The 22344-nt window shown below is 37.5% G+C and overlaps 1 protein-coding gene across 10 annotated transcripts in view; it reads left to right on the top strand.

Annotated features, from left to right (window-relative positions):
* The window catches only part of MCTP1 (multiple C2 and transmembrane domain containing 1), a 560075-nt gene that overhangs the window by 442938 nt on the left and 94793 nt on the right, over positions 1-22344 (top strand). For all 10 annotated transcript variants that reach the window (XM_043913616.1, XM_043913624.1, XM_043913620.1 and 7 more), the window contains one exon: positions 20751-20870. In XM_043913616.1, coding sequence (XP_043769551.1) covers positions 20751-20870 — 120 coding nt within the window. The remainder of the gene's footprint in view (positions 1-20750; positions 20871-22344) is intronic.

Raw genomic sequence — 22344 nt, 5'->3', positions numbered from 1 at the left:
AGATTGGCCCATCCTTGAACCAATCACTGACCAGGTTTGAGTCAAATGTCCCTCCTTCCGCAGCCAGAGGCAGAGTCAGAAACCATCAACTGAGAGTGATAGAGAGTTTGCACAAGTTCAGGGCACTGAATAAAGAGACAAGAGGTGTCCACAAGGATGGGTGGCCCAGTAATTCCTTAAAGAGACAGTCATCAGCATATAGTTGAACTAACAGTTATGAGACTAGGAACTATTACATGTAAGTAATAACCTGATAAGCTTATTTGGGGTGCGGCATGGTGCTCGCCCATGCTCCCTCCCCACACTGACTTTCTTTTATTGCAGATCAAGTCAGACTCATACAATAAAATGTACCAATAATTGAGGTTGAAGTAAAACCGAAGAAACAACAGCAAAAGCAACAACCAAACAAAACAAAAACAAGCAAGCGAAACCCAACATTACTTTTTTAGGTCACGAGTGTGTTGGGGACTAGGACTCGTGTAATTGTCCAAAAGGTGATGGAGTTGAAAGGTTACGATGTAGGAAATTTCAGCTGCTCCTGTGTGATAGGCCAGACATATTTTAGCTGTGCTGAAGCACTGGGTGAGTCTTGACGATGTGAGAAGATAAGAGGTTTTCAGCCAGGAATAGGATTTCTCTGTTACAGGTTTTCAGTACTGATTATCAAGAACATTTTCTTATCTTTGACACCTTTATCTTTAACACAGTCTTTTAAATGGATCTTAAAATGGGAAGGAAGTTCTAAAAGCAGATTAATAAAATGATGACTTTAACTCATATAAAAATATTCTTTTACATTTAACAAGCTTTAAAATATATATATGTATATTTATGATCTTTTCATGTGATCTTGAAGAGAGGCTGCAAAAATTGTTTAAAAGCCTTCCAATTTTACCACTTTATTTCTGGAAATAAGATAGTAAAGTAGATGTTAAAAATGATGGCTAATACACATGTTAGAAAATACTTCTTTCACCCTAAACTCAATTTTCCTATCTGCAATATGGGAAGAAAACCCATTAAAAATTATAAAGGTGAAGAGTTAAATGGTCCCTTGGGGTTTAGAAATGCTTAGATATAATTATTCCTCCATAGTAATCATTTTACTTAATTAAAATTATTTAAAGCAGGTTTCATTTTCAATTCCAACTGAGCTTCCAAAATAACAAAGTTCCTTAATATATTAACAGTACTGTGTTAAAATATATCTCATGTAAAACTATTTCCTTAGAAGTGAGATAAACTATATAATTAGCAGCATTTAATGAACTTTCACATTATAATTGAATTGATATTTCCATTCTAGAGTTAGGGGGAGGGTGCCATAAATAATCACTTAATATTTATAGTTACATACTTTCCATGGGATGGATGAATAAAAGTATAGATAGATACAGATACAGTATAGATATACATTTATATACATGCATCTTCTGTTATATCCATATACACATTTTATGATAGATGATAACTTGGTAAATGTATTTATGCATAACCTATTTTATCCTTAACACTGACATTTTTTAGCTGATTTGGGGCTCTCATTATCCATAAGTTTCTCAATAGAAAAAGCCTTAATTGTTTAGTGGCAGAAGTCATAGAAAACATTTTTTTAGCCCTTTTTATTTTACCTTTTTACAGTGTTCCCTCTTAGGTTCTGCCTCTCTATCTATATGCCAGTGACACTTTATTTTGCATGGGCTAGTCATAAAAGAGAAAGAAACAGAGCCATATAGACAACCCAGAAAATTCCACGCCCTGGGTTTTGTTTTTAGGGGGTCTATTGCCCTCTCTTTGACACCAGCCCCAATCCATTTACTTTTGCTGTGATGTGCAGTAGAGGTGCTCTTTTCTAGCTAATGTTTAGAAGCCATGCAGCTCTCCCTGCCTGCTCTAGATCACAAAGGAGCTAGAGAAGAGGAAACGTGTCCCTCTCACTTATTACACCAGTGAACGCCGAACCCAGAGCTGCCACTAAGTCGATCTCTTTATTAGAGCGAGAAAGGTGATGAACACTTCAGCACCAAGTGTGGTCGGTCACATCTGAAAGCTACAGTGTCAATGAAAGAAGCGCAGTGTTGCCACAACATAAACGGTGAAAGGTGAGCTGTATTTGGCCCCGTGTCGTGCACTTAAGAGCACAAAGCCACACCTGCGGCCCCCGGAGATAGAATAGCTCTGCGGCCCAGACAGCAGAACAGGGAGCCGGTGTAGACTGCAGCAATTGATAGAGGAAAATGCCTGTGAAAACAATGGGAAATCTGCCAGGGCTCACCTGCTTCTTCATGCCTGCTCTAATTTAGTTAACTTACAAACACTCGTAGTAAGCTTTATTGCAGGAAAAAAAAAATCCGAGACATGTATGCAGCAGTCTAGGAAGATACAGGATTAGCCTAGAGTTTTCAAAGTACGGGAATAAAAACAGTTGGAAGCGGTTTTCAGATTTTTTTCACTCTTCCTGCTGGGTTCAGCAGTTTTCCCTTCTATTTGCTTGATGTAGTATACCGAGAAAAACAAACCCAACCAACCAAAGGGAGCTGCTGACTGTTGCTGACCAGAAAAATAAAACAAATCCCTCCTAACATTTTCCTGCTACGTTGGTGGATGGAAAAGTTTTATTTCCTGATAGCTGGTACTGTAGATTACTTGGTAATAGACGTCACTGAAGAATTCAAATGAACACCGAAGTCTCTGGGCCCAAATTGAAAGAGCTCCTCACCATGATTGCAAAGGAAGAAAACACTGTCATATTTGTGCAGTACCAGAGAGCTTTCTTGTGGGCAAAATGGGAAGATGACCTTTTAGCTCTATCCTCATTTTCCTATACGAAGGTTTAATTCTGTTTTGCTTTATCTGATTTTTTTTCCCCATCCCGCCTGTTGCGCTAAGCTGTCCTTCCTTCCTTCCTTTTTTCCCTATCTTCTCGGACTGAGTTTTCCTTAGCATTTTTTGTTCATCCTTTGGGCCATTCTTTATTCATAGGGTAAGGAATTCAACATGTTCTTTCCAAAATGGATCATATTTTATCCTGGGAATTTAAAACTCATTGTAATAATAGTCTCACATTAGTATTGCAAGCATTTTATTACATTTTTCATCACCTACCTCTAAGGTTGCATTTCCGATTATAACTAGCCATGATTGATGTTGATACTCACTTTAGCTGTTTCTTAATAGCTTTTGTGGAACGTCTCTGAACTCAAAGGAGCAGCAAACTGTTAGAAGAACCATCATGTAGATGGTGTCATCAACTAGCATTTTAAATATTTTGAGCGGGTTGGCAAACTACCTCCAAGATCTTTGATCATTCATTGCCTTGGCCTAGTTTCTCTCTGTTCTTTGGATTGGAATTACCTCCACCGAAATTATCACTTTTTAAACAACTTTACTGAAGTGTAACTTATATGCCATAAAACTTACCCATTTTAAGTGTACAATTCCCTGATTATCAGTAAATTTACAGTTGTACAACCCCTCATGTCAACTACAAGGACTTCCCTACTGTATCTCAAAACGTAAAGAACCTACCTACAATGTAGGAGCCCAGGGTTCGATCCCTGGGTCAGGAAGATCCCCTGGAGAAGGGAATGGCAACCCACCCCAGCATTCTTGCCTGGAGAATCCCACGGACAGAGAAGCTTTGTGGGCTGCAATTCGTGGGCTCGCAGAGTCAGACATGACTGAACCACTCACACACATACACACATCAACTACAATCATCCACACCATCAGCCCTTAGCAACCACTGGCCTGTTTTCTGTCTCTAGTGATTTGCCTTTCTGGACGTTACACATGAGTGAAATCATGTAAATGTAGTCCTTTACCTCTGACCTCTTTCATTTAGCCTGGTGATTCTGAGTCCATAACAGAATGTGTCAGGGGTGCCTTCTTTTTATTGGTGTAGTATACCATTGTATGGATATAGTACATTTTGATTATCCGTTCACCCATTGTCAAACAGTTGGGTTGTTTGTAGTTGGGGGTAACATGAATAATGCTGTTGTAGATGAGCATTCACAGATAAGACTTCACGTGGGCACATGCTTTCATTTCTGTTAGGTAAATAATTAGGAGTGGAATTGTTGGTTTGTGTGAAGAAAGCTGAGTGCCGCAAAATTGATGCTTTTGAACTGTGGTGTTGGAGAAGACTCTTGAGAGTCCCTTGGACTGCAAGGAGATCCAACCAGTCCAGCCCAAAGGAAATCAGTCGTGGGTGTTCATTAGAAGGACTGATGCTGAAGCTGAAACTCCAATACTTTGGCCACCTCATGTGAAGAGTTGACTCATTGGAAAAGACCCTAATGCTGGGAGGGATTGGGGGCAGGAGGAGAAGGGGATGACAGAGGATGAGATGGCTGGATGGCATCCCCGACTCGATGGACATGAGTTTGAGTAATCTCAAGGAGTTGGTGATGGACAGGGAGGCTGGGCATGCCGCGATTCACGGGGTTGCAAAGAGTCAGACACGACTGAGTGACTGAACTGAACTGAACTGAACTGATGTTAAGTTTATGTGCATTTACCCTTTTAAGAAACTACCAAACTATTTTCCAAAATGACTGTACCATTTTACATCCTCACCAGTGATGTGTGAGCATTCTAGTTTCTCTATATCTTCACAGTTTACTACTTTCTGCCTTGATTACAGCCATTCTAGTGGGTGTGAAGCAGTATCTCATTGTGGTTTAATTTACATTTCCCTAGTGACTAACAGTGTTGAGCTTCATTGGCTTATTACACATGCGTGTGTTTGCCCTGGTGAAAGGTCTATTCAAATCTTTTGTCCATTTTTTAATCAGGTTTTTTTTTTTTAATTTAACCTTAAATGTTCTTTATATACTCTGGATACAAGTCTTTTCTCAGATAAATTATTTGCAGTTTTTTCTCCAAATATGTGGTTAGTCTTTTCAGTCTCTTAATAGTGTCTTTTGAAGCACCAAAGTGTTCAACTTTCATGCAGTCTCATTTTTAAATATATGTTTAGGTTTTGGTTTTTAGTGTTATACATACGAATTCCTCACCCAGCCCAACTCTTTTCTCCTATGTTTTCTTCTTGATTTTTTTTTAAAGTTCCTCTGTCCTTTTTTAAAGAAATTATGTATAGTATGTATGTGTGGCAGTGCTGGGTCTCTGTCGCCGTGCAGGCAGGGGCTATTCTCTGGTTGCGTTGCCCAGGCTTCCGGTGATGGAGGCTTCTCTTGCTAGGAAGCATGGGCCTCTAAGCACGTGGCCTCCAGCAGCTGTGGCCGGAGGGCTTAGTATCATGCTGCACAGGTTTAGTTGCTCTGCAGCATGTGGGGTCTTCCTGGACCAGGGATCGAACCTGTGTCTCCTGCACTGACAGGCGGATTCTCTACCACCAAGCCACCAGGGAAGCCCCTCTTCTAGCTGTTTTATGGTTTTAGCATTAGGATCAGTTTTATGCTAACTTTTGGATGTAGTAATTTTATTACTTTTAAAGATAGATGAAATTAATTAATTACCACCCTGCTCACTCCCACAAGTATACCTGAAGGTATCTTTGGGAAAGTTCTGAAGGCAAGTAGAAGGGAACAGGTTTTTTTTTTTTTTTTTTTGGATTTGTTTGACCTAATCTCAAACTACACTCCCTTTTGCTTTAGTTTTTAAGTTTACTTTCTGAAACATCCACCTGTTAATAGCTCATATTTTTCTTTGAGAGGGTGTTCAGTTCCAGTACCCTCCTGAAGCTTGTGAATAACTTTAAAGTTAAGTAAAATAGTCTTTTGTGTCACTGTTCTATCAATGAATATTCCAGTAATTTGTCAGCAAGAAGCATATAAAAAGTAAAGAAACTAATGATCATCACATGGGAGTTTAACATCAAAGCTGTCCCATCTGAACCTATAGGTATGCCCTCTGAATATCCTCCTTTGTTTAAACAAAAAGCAGTATTTAGTTCTTTGATGAAACTGACGATAGCACACTGATAGAAAAAGTTCAAAAACTCTTGATTAAAAAATACTCACAAAAGTTTCTGCTTGTTGAGAATGGTGTGTTAGTGCTTTGGGGCCCAACGAAATGTGTCCACTCACGACAGGTCATTTTTAGAAATGAGGTTGAAAACCCCATCAAACATAACAACAGAAATGCCTGAAAGATGATACATCTGAGTCTCCCCATGTCAATGAAATGAAAGCTTTTCTGAAAATGAAATGGCCTTCTTTTAGAACTCTGGAATCCTAAACTACCAGACATTTCAGGAACTATTTTGGCTGAAAATGATAAGAGAGATTTTTCTTTTTCATAATTTTTATTACAGTGGAAATGGTTTTTGTATTTCTAACAGTTTGACAAGAGCTAATTACAATGCGCTCATCTGTTTTGCGGACTAATTTGAGCCATCGAGCATCAACACCATAGACATGCAGCAGCATTGCAAATGATACTCATGCTTTCCCTGCTCCAAGAATTTGTACTTGCTATAAAAGAAAACAGATTTGGACAGCCCTGAAAAAGTTGGGTTTGGTTTGAAGAAAACATTTCAGAATTACATTAGAGCTGGCCTACAAGTGAACTAAAAATACCTGCTCATCTCAGTGGTCTTGGCCCAGGGCCTTTCCTTTTACTGTAAAAGTCAGGCTGTTTGAACAGTTGGAGTGTGGCTTGCTTGCTGTCTAAACTAGTGTTCTCTGATAACTTCTGTTACCATTGAAACACAAGCCCTATTGCAATTGAAGAAAATGTTTAGGGGTGTGGAAAATAGCCAAGAGAAATGTATACTTAGTGTTCAAACCTCTAGGCTTCCCGTGTGGTAACTAGACCACTTAGATCTGTTAAGAAATGAGAGAAAGACATTCATTAGTAAACATTACACAGCAAGGGTAAAAGATGGAGTGGCGTAAAGGAGGCTGTTAAAATCAGCCTGAGATGATTATTTGAATTGCAAACAGAAATGTTCAGACATAGCTAGAGCTGCTAAACATAACTCTTGAAGTTTTTCCAGAACAGAGGGATCGGAGTGGGGGGAGAGACCAGTGAAGGAGAAAATTAGAAAATTACAAGACAGAATATGAGATGAAGTTTCAGAAACTGGTAAGATTGCTGAAATATATGATATTATTAGGTCTTAAATCTATTTATGAGGGTGAACATTTAAAAACATGCTTTCTGACTTTGGCTCTGTGATTTTAAGATTGAAATGAAGATATTAAATCTGGATCAAAAATAAGCTGCAATTTCAGTGAGGTTATGTCATGAGGGATTAAAAAGAAAGATCAGAAATCAGTAGTAGCCCAGGACAGATAATCATGGCAAGTTGGATAAGTGTGAGGGAGATGATTTGAGTGGAAAAAAATCAGAATGGTACCAAACATCCCCAAATTTGGCAGAGAACAACCCTCGGCATATCAGCTACTAGATGAAAAAGCAGTTTCCCATGATTGATCATCTGCTTTTTTCACGGTGTTTCTGTTTCTCTTCAGTGAGATAGGTGGAGTATGAAGACCCCAGGACTAATTTTTAAAGTAACTGGTATTGCAGACTTCACTAACATGTGTTTGGCTTGTTAGATAGCTGCTGGGTATACTTATTTTCTGGCATGTCTTATGGAACAGAGGGAGTTTTCCCCCCATGAGCAACTGAAGTACCAGCTGTTGCCCTAAATATTGTACCTGTTCATGATGGAGAGAGCTTGAAAGCCAGATCTCAAGCTTAGGGAAAAATTTACATTTGGTACATCAGCAAACATTGTATCAGATTTGTCTCTCTGCATACAGCATTTACACACACAAAGGGGGAAGTTGATCAAGAACCTGCTTCAAAAATAGTAATGATAATAGAGTAACTGTTTTAAAAATTGGAAGGATAACTATCTTTAATATGCCTTAACATTTACAGCACTTCCAAAGCCCTAGAAAATACATTAAAATGGCACATTTGTAGACAATATCCCTAACTATCGCATTTAATCCAATAGTTTTATTAAATAATAGTGTAAGAAGTTAAAAGACAGGAAGGGCTATTAGAACATTCTATAATGACTTGCATATCATAGAAAAATAGGCCTTTTTCATTGGCGCTAGAGACAAGTAAAAAACAGAAACAAATTGAGAGACAACATTTAAATCACCCCCTTTTTTTAATTAGAAAATAATTCAAGCATGAAATGTTCTTTACCTACATTAGTAAGATAGTCTTAATAGGGCTTTCCTGGTGGCTCAGATGGTAAGGAATCCACCTGCAGTGCTGGAGACCTGGGTTCAATCCCTGGGTCAGGAAGATCCCCTGGAGAAGGAAATGGCAACCCATTCCAGTATTCTTGCCTGGAAAATTCCATGAGTCCCTTCAAAACCTGTTGGATCATGGAGAAATGGAATTCTAGGAAAAGACAAGCTTTAGGCAGCTTAATAACCTTATTTATTCTATGTTTTTTGATGTACCTTAAATATTTTTTAAGAGCAATTGTTACTTGAGACCAGCAACCTCCTAATGGACCAAATAATACCAATTAACCAGTTCCTCTTTATTGTTCGTATTTGGTCATTCATAATGATAAATATGTGTTGATAAGTAATCTGCAAGGACAACTTTGCATGCAACCTGTTTTTGAATAAGCAGAACCTCTATGAATGATGAAGCTATTAAAATAAAAAACATAACTGTGCTTGGTTCTGTGGTAAGTTTATAACTACTAGGTAAAGTACTAATTTCCAGTGAAAGGGATCGCAGAGAATCAACATTCTCCAGGCATGTGTAAGCATTTGTCACTTGCATCCTACATCCAAACTTTTACCAACATGAAACTCACAACATTGCTGGAATTGCTAATCAGTTATTCATGTGTGGTTGAAGCGATGCGCTAGTTGGACACACTCTGGGCTTTACATTTTGGAGTTGTCAGGGTTCTCAAAGCAAAGCCAGAGCCTTTCATCTCTGACTTTGATTTAAAAAATGACATGAAGTAGTGGTACAACTTGTAAACTGAAAAAGAAAAAAATCTAAATAAATAAATACTTCCCAAGCCTTCCGGCTGGCAGATTCTATTGATATAATATCTCCATCAAGGAGAGTAGGGTGCATTCCACTGTGATTAGTTGATAGCACCATCTTTGAGCTTGTTTTGGTCCATTTTGTTGAGATTCTTCAGTAGATATTTCTCTGAGTCATAAGTAAGACAGCTTCAGATGAGTCCTAGCTTGTTGTCACGCTTGTTTCTTTAATAGATGAAGCCAAGCTGTGATTTTCAAAAAGGCCCGGATGTACTACGATGGTAGACTTTAAAGTTTCAGGCAGCAACTTCCAAAGCCCTGTATACAGTTTCACAAAGTGAAGAACTGGAACTTTCTGATATGTATTTATAAGTGATCTAAGTAAATCTGAACAAACAATGATTTTTTGACACCATCAGTAAACAAACGAAGTAAGTTGCGGGCTTCACCAATGGCTCAGCGGTAAAGAATTCAGCCACCAATGCAGGAGATGCAAGAGATGCAGGTTCTATCCTTGGGTAGGGAAGATCCCCTGGAGGAGGAAATGGCAACCCACTCTAGTATTCTTGCCTGGAAAATCCCATGGACAGAGGAGCCTGGTGGGCTACTGTCCATGGGGTCACAAAGAGTTGGACACAACTGAGCATGCAAGCAGACACATTGTATGTAGATTCAATTCAAAGCTTTGCCAATAAATCAACCAATATATAATTTTTTTCTACTCCTGACCATATATCTCATTCTGTCACCAGAACAACAGAGACAGATGGTTCTCTTGACATATTTTGCCTAATCAATATAAGTGATCATTTGGTAGAGAGTACACTTTGACTTTTTTCCTTTAAACACATAACCACTCCCCACCCCAGCACATACACAACAGGTCTTGTCAGTTTGGTATCTGGTTGTAACTATTCAAAAAGAAAGCAGTAGAGGCAATCATCTTGGTTCTCATTCTGATTGGAGGAGGGAGAAAAACTGCTGGATATAAGCATATATATGAGCCAATCAGTTTCCCTGGGTCAGTGTGGCAAGAACCCTAGGAAACAGCTAAACAAGGTGGAGCAATCCACTGGGTTTAAGGTTCTCACCAACTTATTTTCAAAAATTGTCCAAATAAAGCAGAGCTTCTCTTCAAGAGAGGAATATGTCCTACTTCAAAACTACCTTCGAAAGGCTATCGCGAGGCTGGGAATTAATCAGGTCCATAATTGCCTATCTTCTCTCCTCTGTTGATGGAGGTGGTACCAAAAGTTTTAGTGGAATCAACCAGAAATAAAGACCTGAGAACAAGTGGTGATACCATCTGGCTGTTAAAATCCAGGCAAGACCACCTCCTTCCCAGAAGATGAAGTTCTGAAGTCCCTGATGCTGTGTAGAGCCTAATTTAATCCAGGGGAGAGTAAGTGGGCAGAGTGGCCCCCCCTCCCCACGCCACCCAGTTCTTCTTTAGACAGATTTTTTAAAGAAGTAGTGAATATTAATGATGGAGAGAAACAGTCTAGTGCAAATCTATCTGAACGAGCACATTTCGTTTTCTCCGGTACCTTCATGCCATCATCTAGGAAACATACCTAGCCTTCTTCTGTGTACCTACTTGTATGCATATGTACATATGTGTTTCTTCTTTTCTAAGTTAGTTGTGGGGTAGCCTGGTGTCTATGTGAAAACTGTCAATGTTTCTCAAAGAGGAGTATTGTTAGCATTGGGGACAGGAATTTTTATTGGGGGGAACTGTCCCACATATTTCATAGTGTTTCACACCCATGCCCCACCCAACGAATGTTGGTATTACCTCTGTTATCACTCAAGTCATTGTGATAAATAAAAATACCCCACATGTTTTCAGATGTGCCCTGGTGGGAGAAGTGGAAAGTTGACCCTCTTCCCTTCCTCCCCTTTCTTTCTTTCTTTGTGCCAAAAAGGATATAAAGGAGGCAGTTGATGGGACTGATTGGCAAATAGTGCTTTCATTTGCTCCCTGCTGTTCTTAGGAACAGTTTTTAATTTTTAAAAACAGATCAGGTTTTTAATTCAGGAATTCTGTAACCTTTGCTGATGGCTTTTTCAAAAAAGAAAAGACAAACAAACGTTTTTGGTTCCACTTTACATCCACTAGTTTTCCTCTTTAAAGACAGTCTTAATGGTAGAAGTAAAATAGTTTCCTTGTAAGGATTAATCATCAAAATCAGTTTTTATATGTCGCTAGGCCCCTTACAATTTTTTTTTAAGCTTTGCCTAATTCTTCAAAAGGCAAACCATCTACATTTATCATCTTTCTAATCTGAGGCCTCTCTCACATCAGCAACAATTCTCACACCAAATGCTGTGAGCATAAGCATGTGTGTACTTTTGATACATTTCCTCATTCTGTTTCATCTGAAATAGACATTTTTGAATGATGAAACAGGAAAGCATGAGAGGGTGCAGGTTGGGTGGAAATGGGTTAACACTGAGGGTCGCAAATGTGTTAAGTTTAAGAAAAAAAAAATGAAATTAGGGAGGAAAAGGATTTTCTAAAAGGGCTGTGAAATAATTAATTGTTTTGTAGGAGATGGCCTTTCCATGTAGGCAGAGCATTTTCTCTTTACTTCTTTCTGAAGAGACAGTCAAATAGAGAATCTCATCTCTTAATTAGAAAGAAAAATACTCATCAAACACATCTCATCACTGGAGAACTAATGACTCACAGCTGTTAGTCTGAAAGGGCAGGCTTTTTTTCCTGAACAGTAGGAAGTGTTAATCATTTTGGATGAGATTTCTTTTTTAAAATATACTGTAGTTTGCAGAAGAATAGGATATTCAATATTCCAACTTAAATGATTTTTTTTTTGAAGCGCGCTCCCCCAGAGATACTCCTCTGCTGCAGTGAATGATCCTTGAAGGCAGGCGTCTTCCACCGCACTTCAATGGGAGCATCAATGGATGGGATAGGGTGGATGGCCCAGTCCTGCCCAGGACTCTTAAAACCCCAGGCTCAAAGAAAGAGAAATCAGACATCTTGTGCCTCCTAAGAAATGGTGTTGCTATAAAACCTGAATATTTTGATTCAGACTCTACTTCATATAATTTGCCTTATTTAAATGTAAGTGAAAAGCCCTGGCCCACCTTCATTAGCTTCTGAGTAGAAAGGTTCTTTTTGTTTGTTTAACCTTCATGTGAAAAAGTAAGGCTTTTTTTTTTTTTTTGGTCTGTAAAATGTAATTGGCTCATTCATTTTCCAGTCTTTGCCTTTACAGCCACCTTGCTAACCTCTTCAAAACATTTTGGACAGAAGAAAACCCCACTTAATAAGAACCTTCTGAATAGCTGACTTTGATTATTCAGTCAGTCACGAAAAGGAATAATGAAATTGGCTCCCCAAAACTCATTCTGACCATTAGTATTTGACCTCTTTGCCATGCCACACTGTTACCAGAGCACCCGAAAGTGGTATTCCATTTCTTTGCACGATTGCAAAAGTGGTTATCCCAGAGCAAGAGGAAGGAGAAGAAATGAAGTCTACAAATTGGAATAATCAGTCCCTAAACAATTGATACCTTCAGATCATCGGCATTCACTGTGAGATGCTTTACCTTAGAGGCAGCAGAGCCTTGTGGGAAAATCACACTGGATTGGGCGTCAGCTGGCTCTGCCACTCAGTAGAGGATGTCCTTGGACAAGTCTCAACCTCCTCGTCCTCAGTTTTCTCCTTTGTAAAATGAAAATAGTCTCAGCCTTCCAGGCCTGCCATGTGGGACTTTCCCTCTAAAGTTCACTTTATGCAGTGTGATATGATCCTTGTTAGGACAAATTATGTCATTTACCTTTCAGATTTTCAAAAGAGCCATTCAGAATACTTACCAATTAAAATGTAGGTTGCTCTTAAAGCCTGGCCCAAATAGATATTGTAGGATTGTATTTTGTGAAGTTAGTGATAAAAATCATAGGCAAGATAACACCGAGTTAGATGTAAAAGCAAAAAATTTGTGGACAGGAATTGACATTCATAAAATTGATTGTTCAGAACAAGATACTTTTATGTCTAAGGGCATGAGGTTGTTAAAAAATTGTTAACATTTAAAAACTTAATTTTTTCAATTCAAAACTTCTATAATGTGTGCTAATATCATTTACCAGCACTAGTGAGTCTCCATAAAGATCTAGATTTTTCTTGCTCTGATTACGAGTAAAAAAAATTTCACTGCAACCACTTTTAAGTTTAATACTTATGACTTCCTTCCAGCAAACTCTTTCTTTCCAGGCCACACAGAAATCTGTCTTAGAAACACCACCCATCTTCTATAACTGCTCAGAGAACAATTATCAGGTTGACTTATCTTGGAGTATTATTTTATAAAGTCACTGTAATTTTTCAGAAATAATTTTAAATATGAAAAGCATAAATTGATAGTACATACATTAATACACTACTTTGTAATAAGTATTTGTACATGTGTTACATCACTTGTTGCCCACAGGCAACTTGTGAAATAGGTATTACCATCTTCATTTTATAGATGATAGACTAAAATAAAAGAGAAAAACCGACCTGCCCAAGGTCTTATGATGATCAAATAGCAGAACTGGATGTAAAACCACTTCTTCAGGCTCCTGGTTCAGACCATGTTTTATTATATCACACTGTCTCCATGGAGAGAATATACATCAGTTAACATTTGCTATATAACCACGCCATTGGTAGCGTAAAGGAACAGCCATTCATTTAGCGATGGTTCTGTAGGTGAACAAGCGGGATCAGGCTCAGCTGAATATTGATTTCGTTCTCCTCTGGGCTCACTTATGTATCTCTGGTCAGCTTCTGATCAGTTAGGCAGTTCTGCTTCTAGATACTTCTGGATCCTGGGGCGATGGAAACAACTGCATCACGTGTCTCTCATTCAGCAGACTAGCCTGTGCTTCTTGACATGGGGGCTCAGGGTTTGAAGACAGCAGAGGGGAAAACCCAGTGAGCAAGTACTTTTTAAGCCTCTGTTCAGCATTTTTACAACTCTTCCCTTGGCCAAAACGAGCCCTATGTCTAATCTCAGTGTCATCATGGGAGAGGATTTCAAAAGGCCTGAATACAGGGAGACTTCAACAAATTGGGGTCATCACTGCATCTAATCACTATAAGTTACATATAAAAATACTGAAAATGGCACTCACTTCATCATCTCTTCCATTATAGTTGACATAGCTTTCTGAACATAGCTCTTTTGCTTGAATCCATTCTATGGATGCTAAAGTGGTATAGGAACAGTGATAAGCTACAAGAGTGCCAAAAATGTTACATGTGTTATGAGCCAATATAATAATATTGCTTGTAATAATAACTAATGCCTATTGAGCATCTTATAGGTGTAAGCACTAGGCTAATTCCATCTCAAATCTGTAAATAGTGTAGTTTCCATTTTTCAGAAGCTAAAACTAGGATTATTCTAGTGACTAGCCTAAAGTCACATAGTTAAGGACTAGTGAAGTTGGATACAAACATGGGCCTAATTTGCACACCTGTGCTCTTTCTCACCCACCACACTGCAGCAGTTTTTTGAGGGATTCCCATGGTTATGGCTGACAGTTCAGGGAAAATTAACAACGAGCTTCTACTACCCAAGACAATGTGTAAAACTCACAATATCCTTTTTCTAACGAAAAAGGTTCTATGTACTTAGTACCATTTGACTAATGTCCCATGGAGATTTTGTAATATAGAATTTTAATTGTAAATCACAACTATCTAGTGATTTGAGAAAGAAAACCACCAAGTTCTTGAAATAGTTTTAGTTTTTAATGAGCAAGGCAAACAAATGTAGGACTTAGCTGTCTTATTTGGAATGGAGTCATGGATTTTATGAAAGTTAAATATAGATAGTCCATGTTTCCTTATTAAAAGTGTTGGGAGGAGAGAGGGGAAAAGTCAAGGAGACTGTGACGAAGAGCAGAAAAATAAGGAAAAGATGTCATATATAGTGATGAAGTCAAGGGAAATTAAACACTCTACAGGTGTGTAGAAGTCCTTATTGTCTAGTTTAACCTGGAAAGTGAAAGTTGCTCAGTCGTGTCCAACTCTTTGTGACCCCGTGGACTACACAGTCCATGGAATTCTCCAGGCCAGAATACTGGAGTGGGTAGCCATTCCCTTGTCAGGGGATCTTCCCAACCCAGGGATTGAACCAGGGTTCCCTGCATTGCAGGTGGATTCTTTACCAACTGAACTAACAGGGAAGCCCTAGCTTAACCTGGAGAAATTCTAGAATCACCAGATCCTCTTTCCATGTCCCATGCAGGCATAAAGGGTTTCTGGATATATGGGTTGGGAAAATCCTAGGCATTTTATGGTTTATATTTATGTTCTGAGGATGTGTCAGTGATTTTTTTTTTTTTAATTCTTTGGTCTCATTTTAGTCCATTATGTCTCTCTCCCTTTTTTTTTTACCTAAACCTATGAAAAAGAGTTGTCAGAACCAAGGACAGATCCTGCATTGTCTTAGCCTCCAAGTTTCTCTGAGCTGTTTTCTTTTTCTGCTGCCCTCATGAGACATTGAGAGAAGGCAATGGCAGCCCACTCCAGTACTCTTGCCTGGAAAATCCCATGGACGGAGGAGCCTGCTAGGCTGCAGTCCATGGGGTCGCAAAGAGTCAGACACGACTGAGCGACTTCCCTTTCACTTTTCACTTTCATGCATTGGAGAAGGAAATGGCAACCCACTCCAGTGTTCTTGCCTGGAGAATCCCAGAGACGAGGGAGCCTGGTGGGCTGCCGTCTATGGGGTCGCACAGAGTCGAACACGACTGAAGTAACTTAGCAGCAGCAGCATGAGACATTGAAAAGCCATCTAGGAGTGTTTGGGTTTTTATAGGAAAAAGGAAAGGATCCCATCTTAGTGCAGGTGGGCTCCAGGGAGAAAAAAATAAAACAGCTTCAGTGTGGAGAGAATAAGCTAAAAGGCCCCTTCTTGTTTTGAGGGTTCTCTTTCTTAGAGGATCATCACCATTAACAAGAATTAGTATCATCACTAGTACTATAGAGAATAATTGCTTTTTTCTTACTGATTCTTAGCAATATGAATCCAGAGACTGTGTATTATCCTAATTTTGAACACCTAGTATTATATAGCACATAGATGTTCAATAAATATGTTTTATTGTTAATCTGCGTTCATGCTCTTTTTTTAAATTGATGTTTGATTGACCTATAATGTTATATTATTGTCAAGGGTTCAACATAATGATTCAATATTTGTATATATTGTGAAATGATCACCACAGTAAATCTAGTTACCATCCTTCACCATACATAGTTATAAGTTTGTATGTTTTTTATGATGAGGACTTTTAACATTTATTCTTTTAGTGACTTTCAAATATGCACTACAGTGTTAATGACTATAGTCACTATGCCGTCCACAATATTCCCATGGCTTGTCATTTTATAACTGGAATTTTGTACCTTCTGACCTCCTTAACCCATTTCACCCAGCTCCCCCACTTTTGGCAACTGCTGATCTGTGTTTTTTGTTATTTTTTTGTTCATCTGGATTCTTTGTCCACCCCCACCCGCTCCCGCTTTTTTTTTGGCTGCGCCACGGGGCATGTAGAATCTTAGTATTTCAACCAGAGATTGGACCTGTGCTTCCTACAGTAAAAGCATAGAATCCTAACCACTGAACTGCCAGCAAAGTCCCTGTTTTTTTCATCTATTTGTCTTTAGATGCCACATAAATGTGAGATCATAGGGTGTTTGTCTTTCTCTATCTGACTCATTTCACTAACATGATTCACTTAGCACAACGCCCTCTGGGTCCATCTTGGTTGTTGCAAATGGCAGGATTCCATTCTTTTGATGGTCGAATAGTATTCTATTGTATACATAACATCTTTATCCATTCATCCATTTATGAACACTTAGGTTATTTCCATATCTTGGCTGTTGTAAATAATGCTGCAATAAACATGAGGGTGCATATATCTTCTTGAGTTAGTATTTTCATTTTCTTCACATAAATACCCAGAAGTGAATTACTAAATCATATGGTAGATGTGTTTGAATTTTTTGAGGAACTTCCATACTGTTTTCCACAGTGGCTCTACCAGTTTGCATTCCCACCAACAGAGCATAAGGAATTCCTTTTTGCATTCTTACCAACATTTTGTATTTCTTGCCTTTTTTACAATACCATTCTAACAGATGTGAGGTGATATCTCAGTATGGGTTTGATGTGCATTTCCCTGATGATTAACATCTTTTTGTGTGCCTGTTGACCCTCTGTATGTCTCCTTTGGAAAAATGTCCATTCAGATCCTCTGCCCATTTTTTAATCAGTTTGCTTGGTTTTTGGCTATTGAGTTGTATGAATTTTTGAATATTAACCCCTTCTCAAATGTATATTAATAATTTACAAATATTTTCTCCCAGTCAGTAGATTGGCTTTTCATTTTGCTGATGATTTGTTGTTTCCTTTGCTGGGCTTCTTAGTTTGATGTAGTCCTACATGTTTATTTTTGCTTTTGTTGCCTTTGTTTTAGAAGTCACATCCAAAAAAATCATACTTAAGTTCAGTGTGAAGGAGCTTACTGCCTATGTTTTCTTCTAGGAGTTTTATGGTTATAGACCTTAATATTCAAATCTTTAATTTGTTTTGAGTTAATTTTTGCATATGGTATAAGATAGTCTGGTTTTATTCTTTTGCATGTGGCTGTTCAGTTTTCCCAACAACATTTATTGAAGGAACTTTCCTTTCCCAAAATAAGAGAAAATTACAGGCCAGTTTCCCTGATGAACACAGATGCAAAAATTCTCAACAAAATATTAGCAAACTGAATCCAACAATACATTAAAAAGATCAGGTACTATGATTAAGTGGGATTTATTCCAGGGGTCAGAGGCTGCTTCGGTATCCATAAACCAACAGGATATAAAACATTAATAAAATAAAGGCTAAAATGCATATGATCATCTCAATAGATGCAAAAAAAGCATCTGACAAAATTCAGTATCCACATATGATAAAAAGAACTCTCAACAAAGTGAATGTAGATGCAACATACCTCAACATAATAAAAGCCATATATGATAAGTCCACAGCTAACATACTCAATAGTGAAAAGCTGAAATCTTTTTCCTCTAAGATCAGGAACAAGACTAGGATGCCCACTTTGCTGGTTTTATTTTACTAAGTGTTGCAAGTCCTACCAAGAGTAATTAAGCAAGAAAAAGAAAAGTCATCCATATTAGAAGAAATAAGTAAGACTGTCACTATTTGTGTATGACATGGTTTTATATATAGAAAACCCTAAAGAGTCCTCAAAAAAAATTGTTAGAATAAATGAATTCAGTAAAGTTTCATGACACAAAGTCAACATATAAAAATGTATTGCAGTTCAATGCACTAACAGTGTACGATCAGAGACAGAAATTAAGAAGACAATCCCATTACAGGTGCATCAAAAAGAATAAAATACTTAGTAATAAATTTAATTAAGGTGAAATACCTATCACTAAAAACTACAAGGCACTGATGAAAGAAACTGAAGATACAAATAAATGGAAAGCACCATTCTAGGCTCTGCGGATAGAATATGAGCTAAAAGGAAAAGTCCCTATCTTTAAAGAGCTTATATTTTAGTGATCGTCTAAATTTTACTAATAAATATGCAAAGAATTAATACGAATCCTAGCCAAAAATAATTCTCTCTTTTATATGTGTTGATGTCTGTCAAATTTGCCTTAAATCACTTCCTGAATAAAGTGCATTTTTAAGATACACTTTAATAGAATAATCATAGCCATCAGTTATAATTTGTGTCATCTTTAAATATATTACATATATTTCAAAAATTAAATGGGAATATTTTCCTTTTCTGGAAATCTTTATACTTCCCTGGTGAAAGAGAAGATATGGCTCATGTTTCATGCATTAACATATTTGAGATTTTTCTTATTCAGGAAGTAATTCTGTCCAAAATTCATTTCTTGGGTTACTAAACCATTATTTATGCTTTTTGGTGTCCATGTGGGTTATGAATATAAAAGAATACAGTGAAAGATACAGTCTTCAAAATTTAATGTCACATTAAAAAAAAAAAAAACCCTGATGGTACAGTAATGCCATTTAAAATATTAGAGAAGGGATGTAATGGTGATCAGGCCTACAGAGCTCTGTTGAGAAGTGAAAACACTGAGGCAGAGTGCCCTTCTAAGGCCCAGAACCTGTCTTCTGGCCCATGGGCCAGGGTCCCTCTGCCTCTCTGTACAGGTTTCTTTTCTCTGCAGTTTGAACAGGCTGTGGGCTTCTCCCAGGTTTCTTAAGCTGCAAACACCTCCCTCCCCATCCCATCCCTCTGGGTCTTCCCAGTGCACCAGCCCTGAGCACTTGTTTCATGCATCCAACCTGGGCTATAAAGTAATTAGCCTCCAACTAATAAAAATAAATGAAAATAAATAAATAAATAAATAAAAAAGAAAGCTGCAAACAGCCCATGCTGCTGTACTTGATACGAAGGTTCTTTAGGGCACTGCTCCTAGCTCTTCTGATCTGTCAAATGCAAGATATCAGCATGACCCCAACCAGCCAGCTCAAATTCTCAGTTATACTCTGGTTCAGCTAAATCTTAGCAGACAGACACTTTCTAGCTTTTAGTATTAGAATATGTATTTCCTAAGTGCCTCGGTTGATAAATGTTAGTTTCCTCAGTTTTGTAGAATATTGATATCGTTTACATAGTCATTTTTTTTGAGCACTTACTGAGTACCAAACAGTGTGTTAAACCTTAAACACATTTCAACTGCTAATTCTCACAACCTCTCAGGGGGACACTCTTAGGATTCCCATGTTACAGAAGAAGCTAAAGGGAAGAGACGTACCATGCCAGAGGTTAGAGGACTAGTTACCTTTAGGGGTGGAATCTAGCATTCAACTACCGTCTGACTTAAACTACCTTAATTTGGCAGCAGGGGCCACAGACCCAGAGAATTTAGATGGTCTGTGCAGGGTTATTAGAGTCTGGTGGGGAGTGAGAGTTAGTGTGAGTCACACTTTATATCCATTGCTGGTTATTTCACTATGCAGATGCTCATAGAATGGTTTCTTCTGCCAGCCCAAGTGAGTCTCTAATCTTACAGTTTTAAAAACCATTTGCATACTTAGATAAGTAGGTAGTTTTAAAAGATAATTAAAGTAGACATTTAAAATTTCCCTTTGACAAAATTACTCCGTTTTTAAAATAGCTGTTTGATTTCTGTGGTAAGGCTGAATGTTTTTACACTTGTTGGGAGCAGTGCTTTTATTCATTACATGAAATCTTGAGGACTCTTGGTGTAGATATGGTATTTTCATCTGCCTATTACACTTGTTACATTGTATTATCCAAGTGAGATTTTTTTTAAAAGCCCCTGATATTAAATGGTGATTTATCCTATATCATTAAGGCAGATATACCATTTATTTCTGGCAATGTAGTGAAGCTCATTTTGCTGACTTTTTTTTTCAAACTTTATTTCAGCCAGTCTAACAATAATTTCACTGGAGGATAAAAGTTGAAATTGCCCCATTGACAATGTGATAATATCAGTTTTCCTTCAGAGAAATTCAACAAAGTGAAAATCGTCATGACTTTCCAAGGGTCAGTTGTCCTTTTAGGAAAAAGGCCTAACAAGTTCTCAAGGCTTTGTTTTCAAGATAAATCTTTCAATTCTGCAAATTTAGTTGTGTGTTTTTGTTTTTGTTTTGTTTTTTGAATTGCAGTATGGATAAGAGAGTCCATTTAATGAAATTCAAAGTTGACTCATCTTTTTCTGTGCCCTTCTCTCTCCTCCAGCTCTTTCTCTTTGTTGTCTGGAACTTTGAGCTCTACATGATACCACTGGTTTTGTTGTTACTACTGACTTGGAACTACTTCTTGATAATATCAGGGAAAGATAACAGGCAACGGGATACAGTAAGTCTCTAACTTCCTTATTTGTATGTGTTTTTGTTCTCATTCTTAGTCTCCCTGGCAAGATAAACATTGCATTTGGTTTTGCACATCAGAAATTCTGTCTATAAATACTCAAGTTTGACAGAAAGTTTTACCAGTTCTAAACTAACAACTCTTTGGTTCTAACACAATGTAAAGTATTTGCCTATTTTTAACATTAATCATTTTGGTAGGAACTAAAGTTGAGAATATGCTAAAGAAGGAGTTATGATTTTTAAGTATAAATTGGTTATTCCAAGTGATTATTTATTTTTATTCTCCTTACCTGTTTTTGTGTCTGAATGAATTCTGAGTTAAGATATAATATCACAAAATTATTTGGTCAGACCAAATGAATGTATTTTATTTAAGACATTTCTCTGTGGTCTGCCATTGGAGGAAAAGAAGACTTGATTGTTGTTGGCCTAGATAAGTGCAAAAAGTACCTTAATTCAATGTTCATTCATTGACCAACAGGAAATATACTTATCTGTGTCAAGGGTATATTAGGATACTGGCTTGTGGATCAAGACCTTTCGTTTAACCTAGGGAAAGTTATACTGAACTCACCTGCACTCTTTGACGTTTTTGAAAATTTTTGAATGTGTGAGATGACCTTTTATCTCTCAAAGAGTTTTAGATTGAGAAGCAGAAGCTAGCCACGTTATAATCATGTTTGTAATTCTCCCACCAGCCTGCATTTCTTTAGATTATCTCAGTCACTACACTCCAACCAAACTTAACTGCTTCCAAAACCTCCTCATAAATAAATAAACACAAGTGTCTTATCCATATAGAACATTTGAAGTTTTATAATTATATACAGCTGTTGAGAGTAATTTAAGGGTTTTTCAAACATGAGAATCTATTTGGTAGCTATTAGTCCACATCAGATTGCATTGATTCTTTTCTTATTTGCCATTAAAAGCCTCCATTTGACTTCTAATCAGGACTTATGCCAACTATTATGCCCATAATGATGTAAGAAACAGACCTATTTGATCATAAGTTTAGTAATATTATATACTACTTTATTATAAAGTAGTACATAATATAGTTAGCATCATAGTGTTTGCACAGACATACCTATGACATAAAATAATTTTCCTTTTAAATAACTCAAGCACAATATACTTTAAATGGTTACAAAAGAAAAATATATTTTTTGAAATGATTTTCTTTAACATCAAAGTAAAAGAAAAATCCAGATACACAACTACCAAGTAGATGGCAGAGTTGCCAACAACAACCACCATGTTTATTTCCCTATACTATTTGTATATATTTCTGTCTCTCTCATGAGGTTATAAATGTGAAGTGACAAACTATTCATCTTTGTACTTGCCACCATTTCTAGCATGTGTTTTGTAAATTAGAAACATTCAACATTTTTTGTAAAGTTTATCAAACCAAACATGAGATTTCTCTGAGAGATTTTAATGGTTAGACAGCGTCA

This window comes from Cervus elaphus, chromosome 9 (assembly GCF_910594005.1).
Source record: "Cervus elaphus chromosome 9, mCerEla1.1, whole genome shotgun sequence".
Classification (NCBI taxonomy): Eukaryota; Metazoa; Chordata; class Mammalia; order Artiodactyla; family Cervidae; genus Cervus; species Cervus elaphus.
The sequence above is the reverse complement of the archived record's forward strand: the minus strand, read 5'-3'. Positions and strand labels throughout refer to the sequence as shown.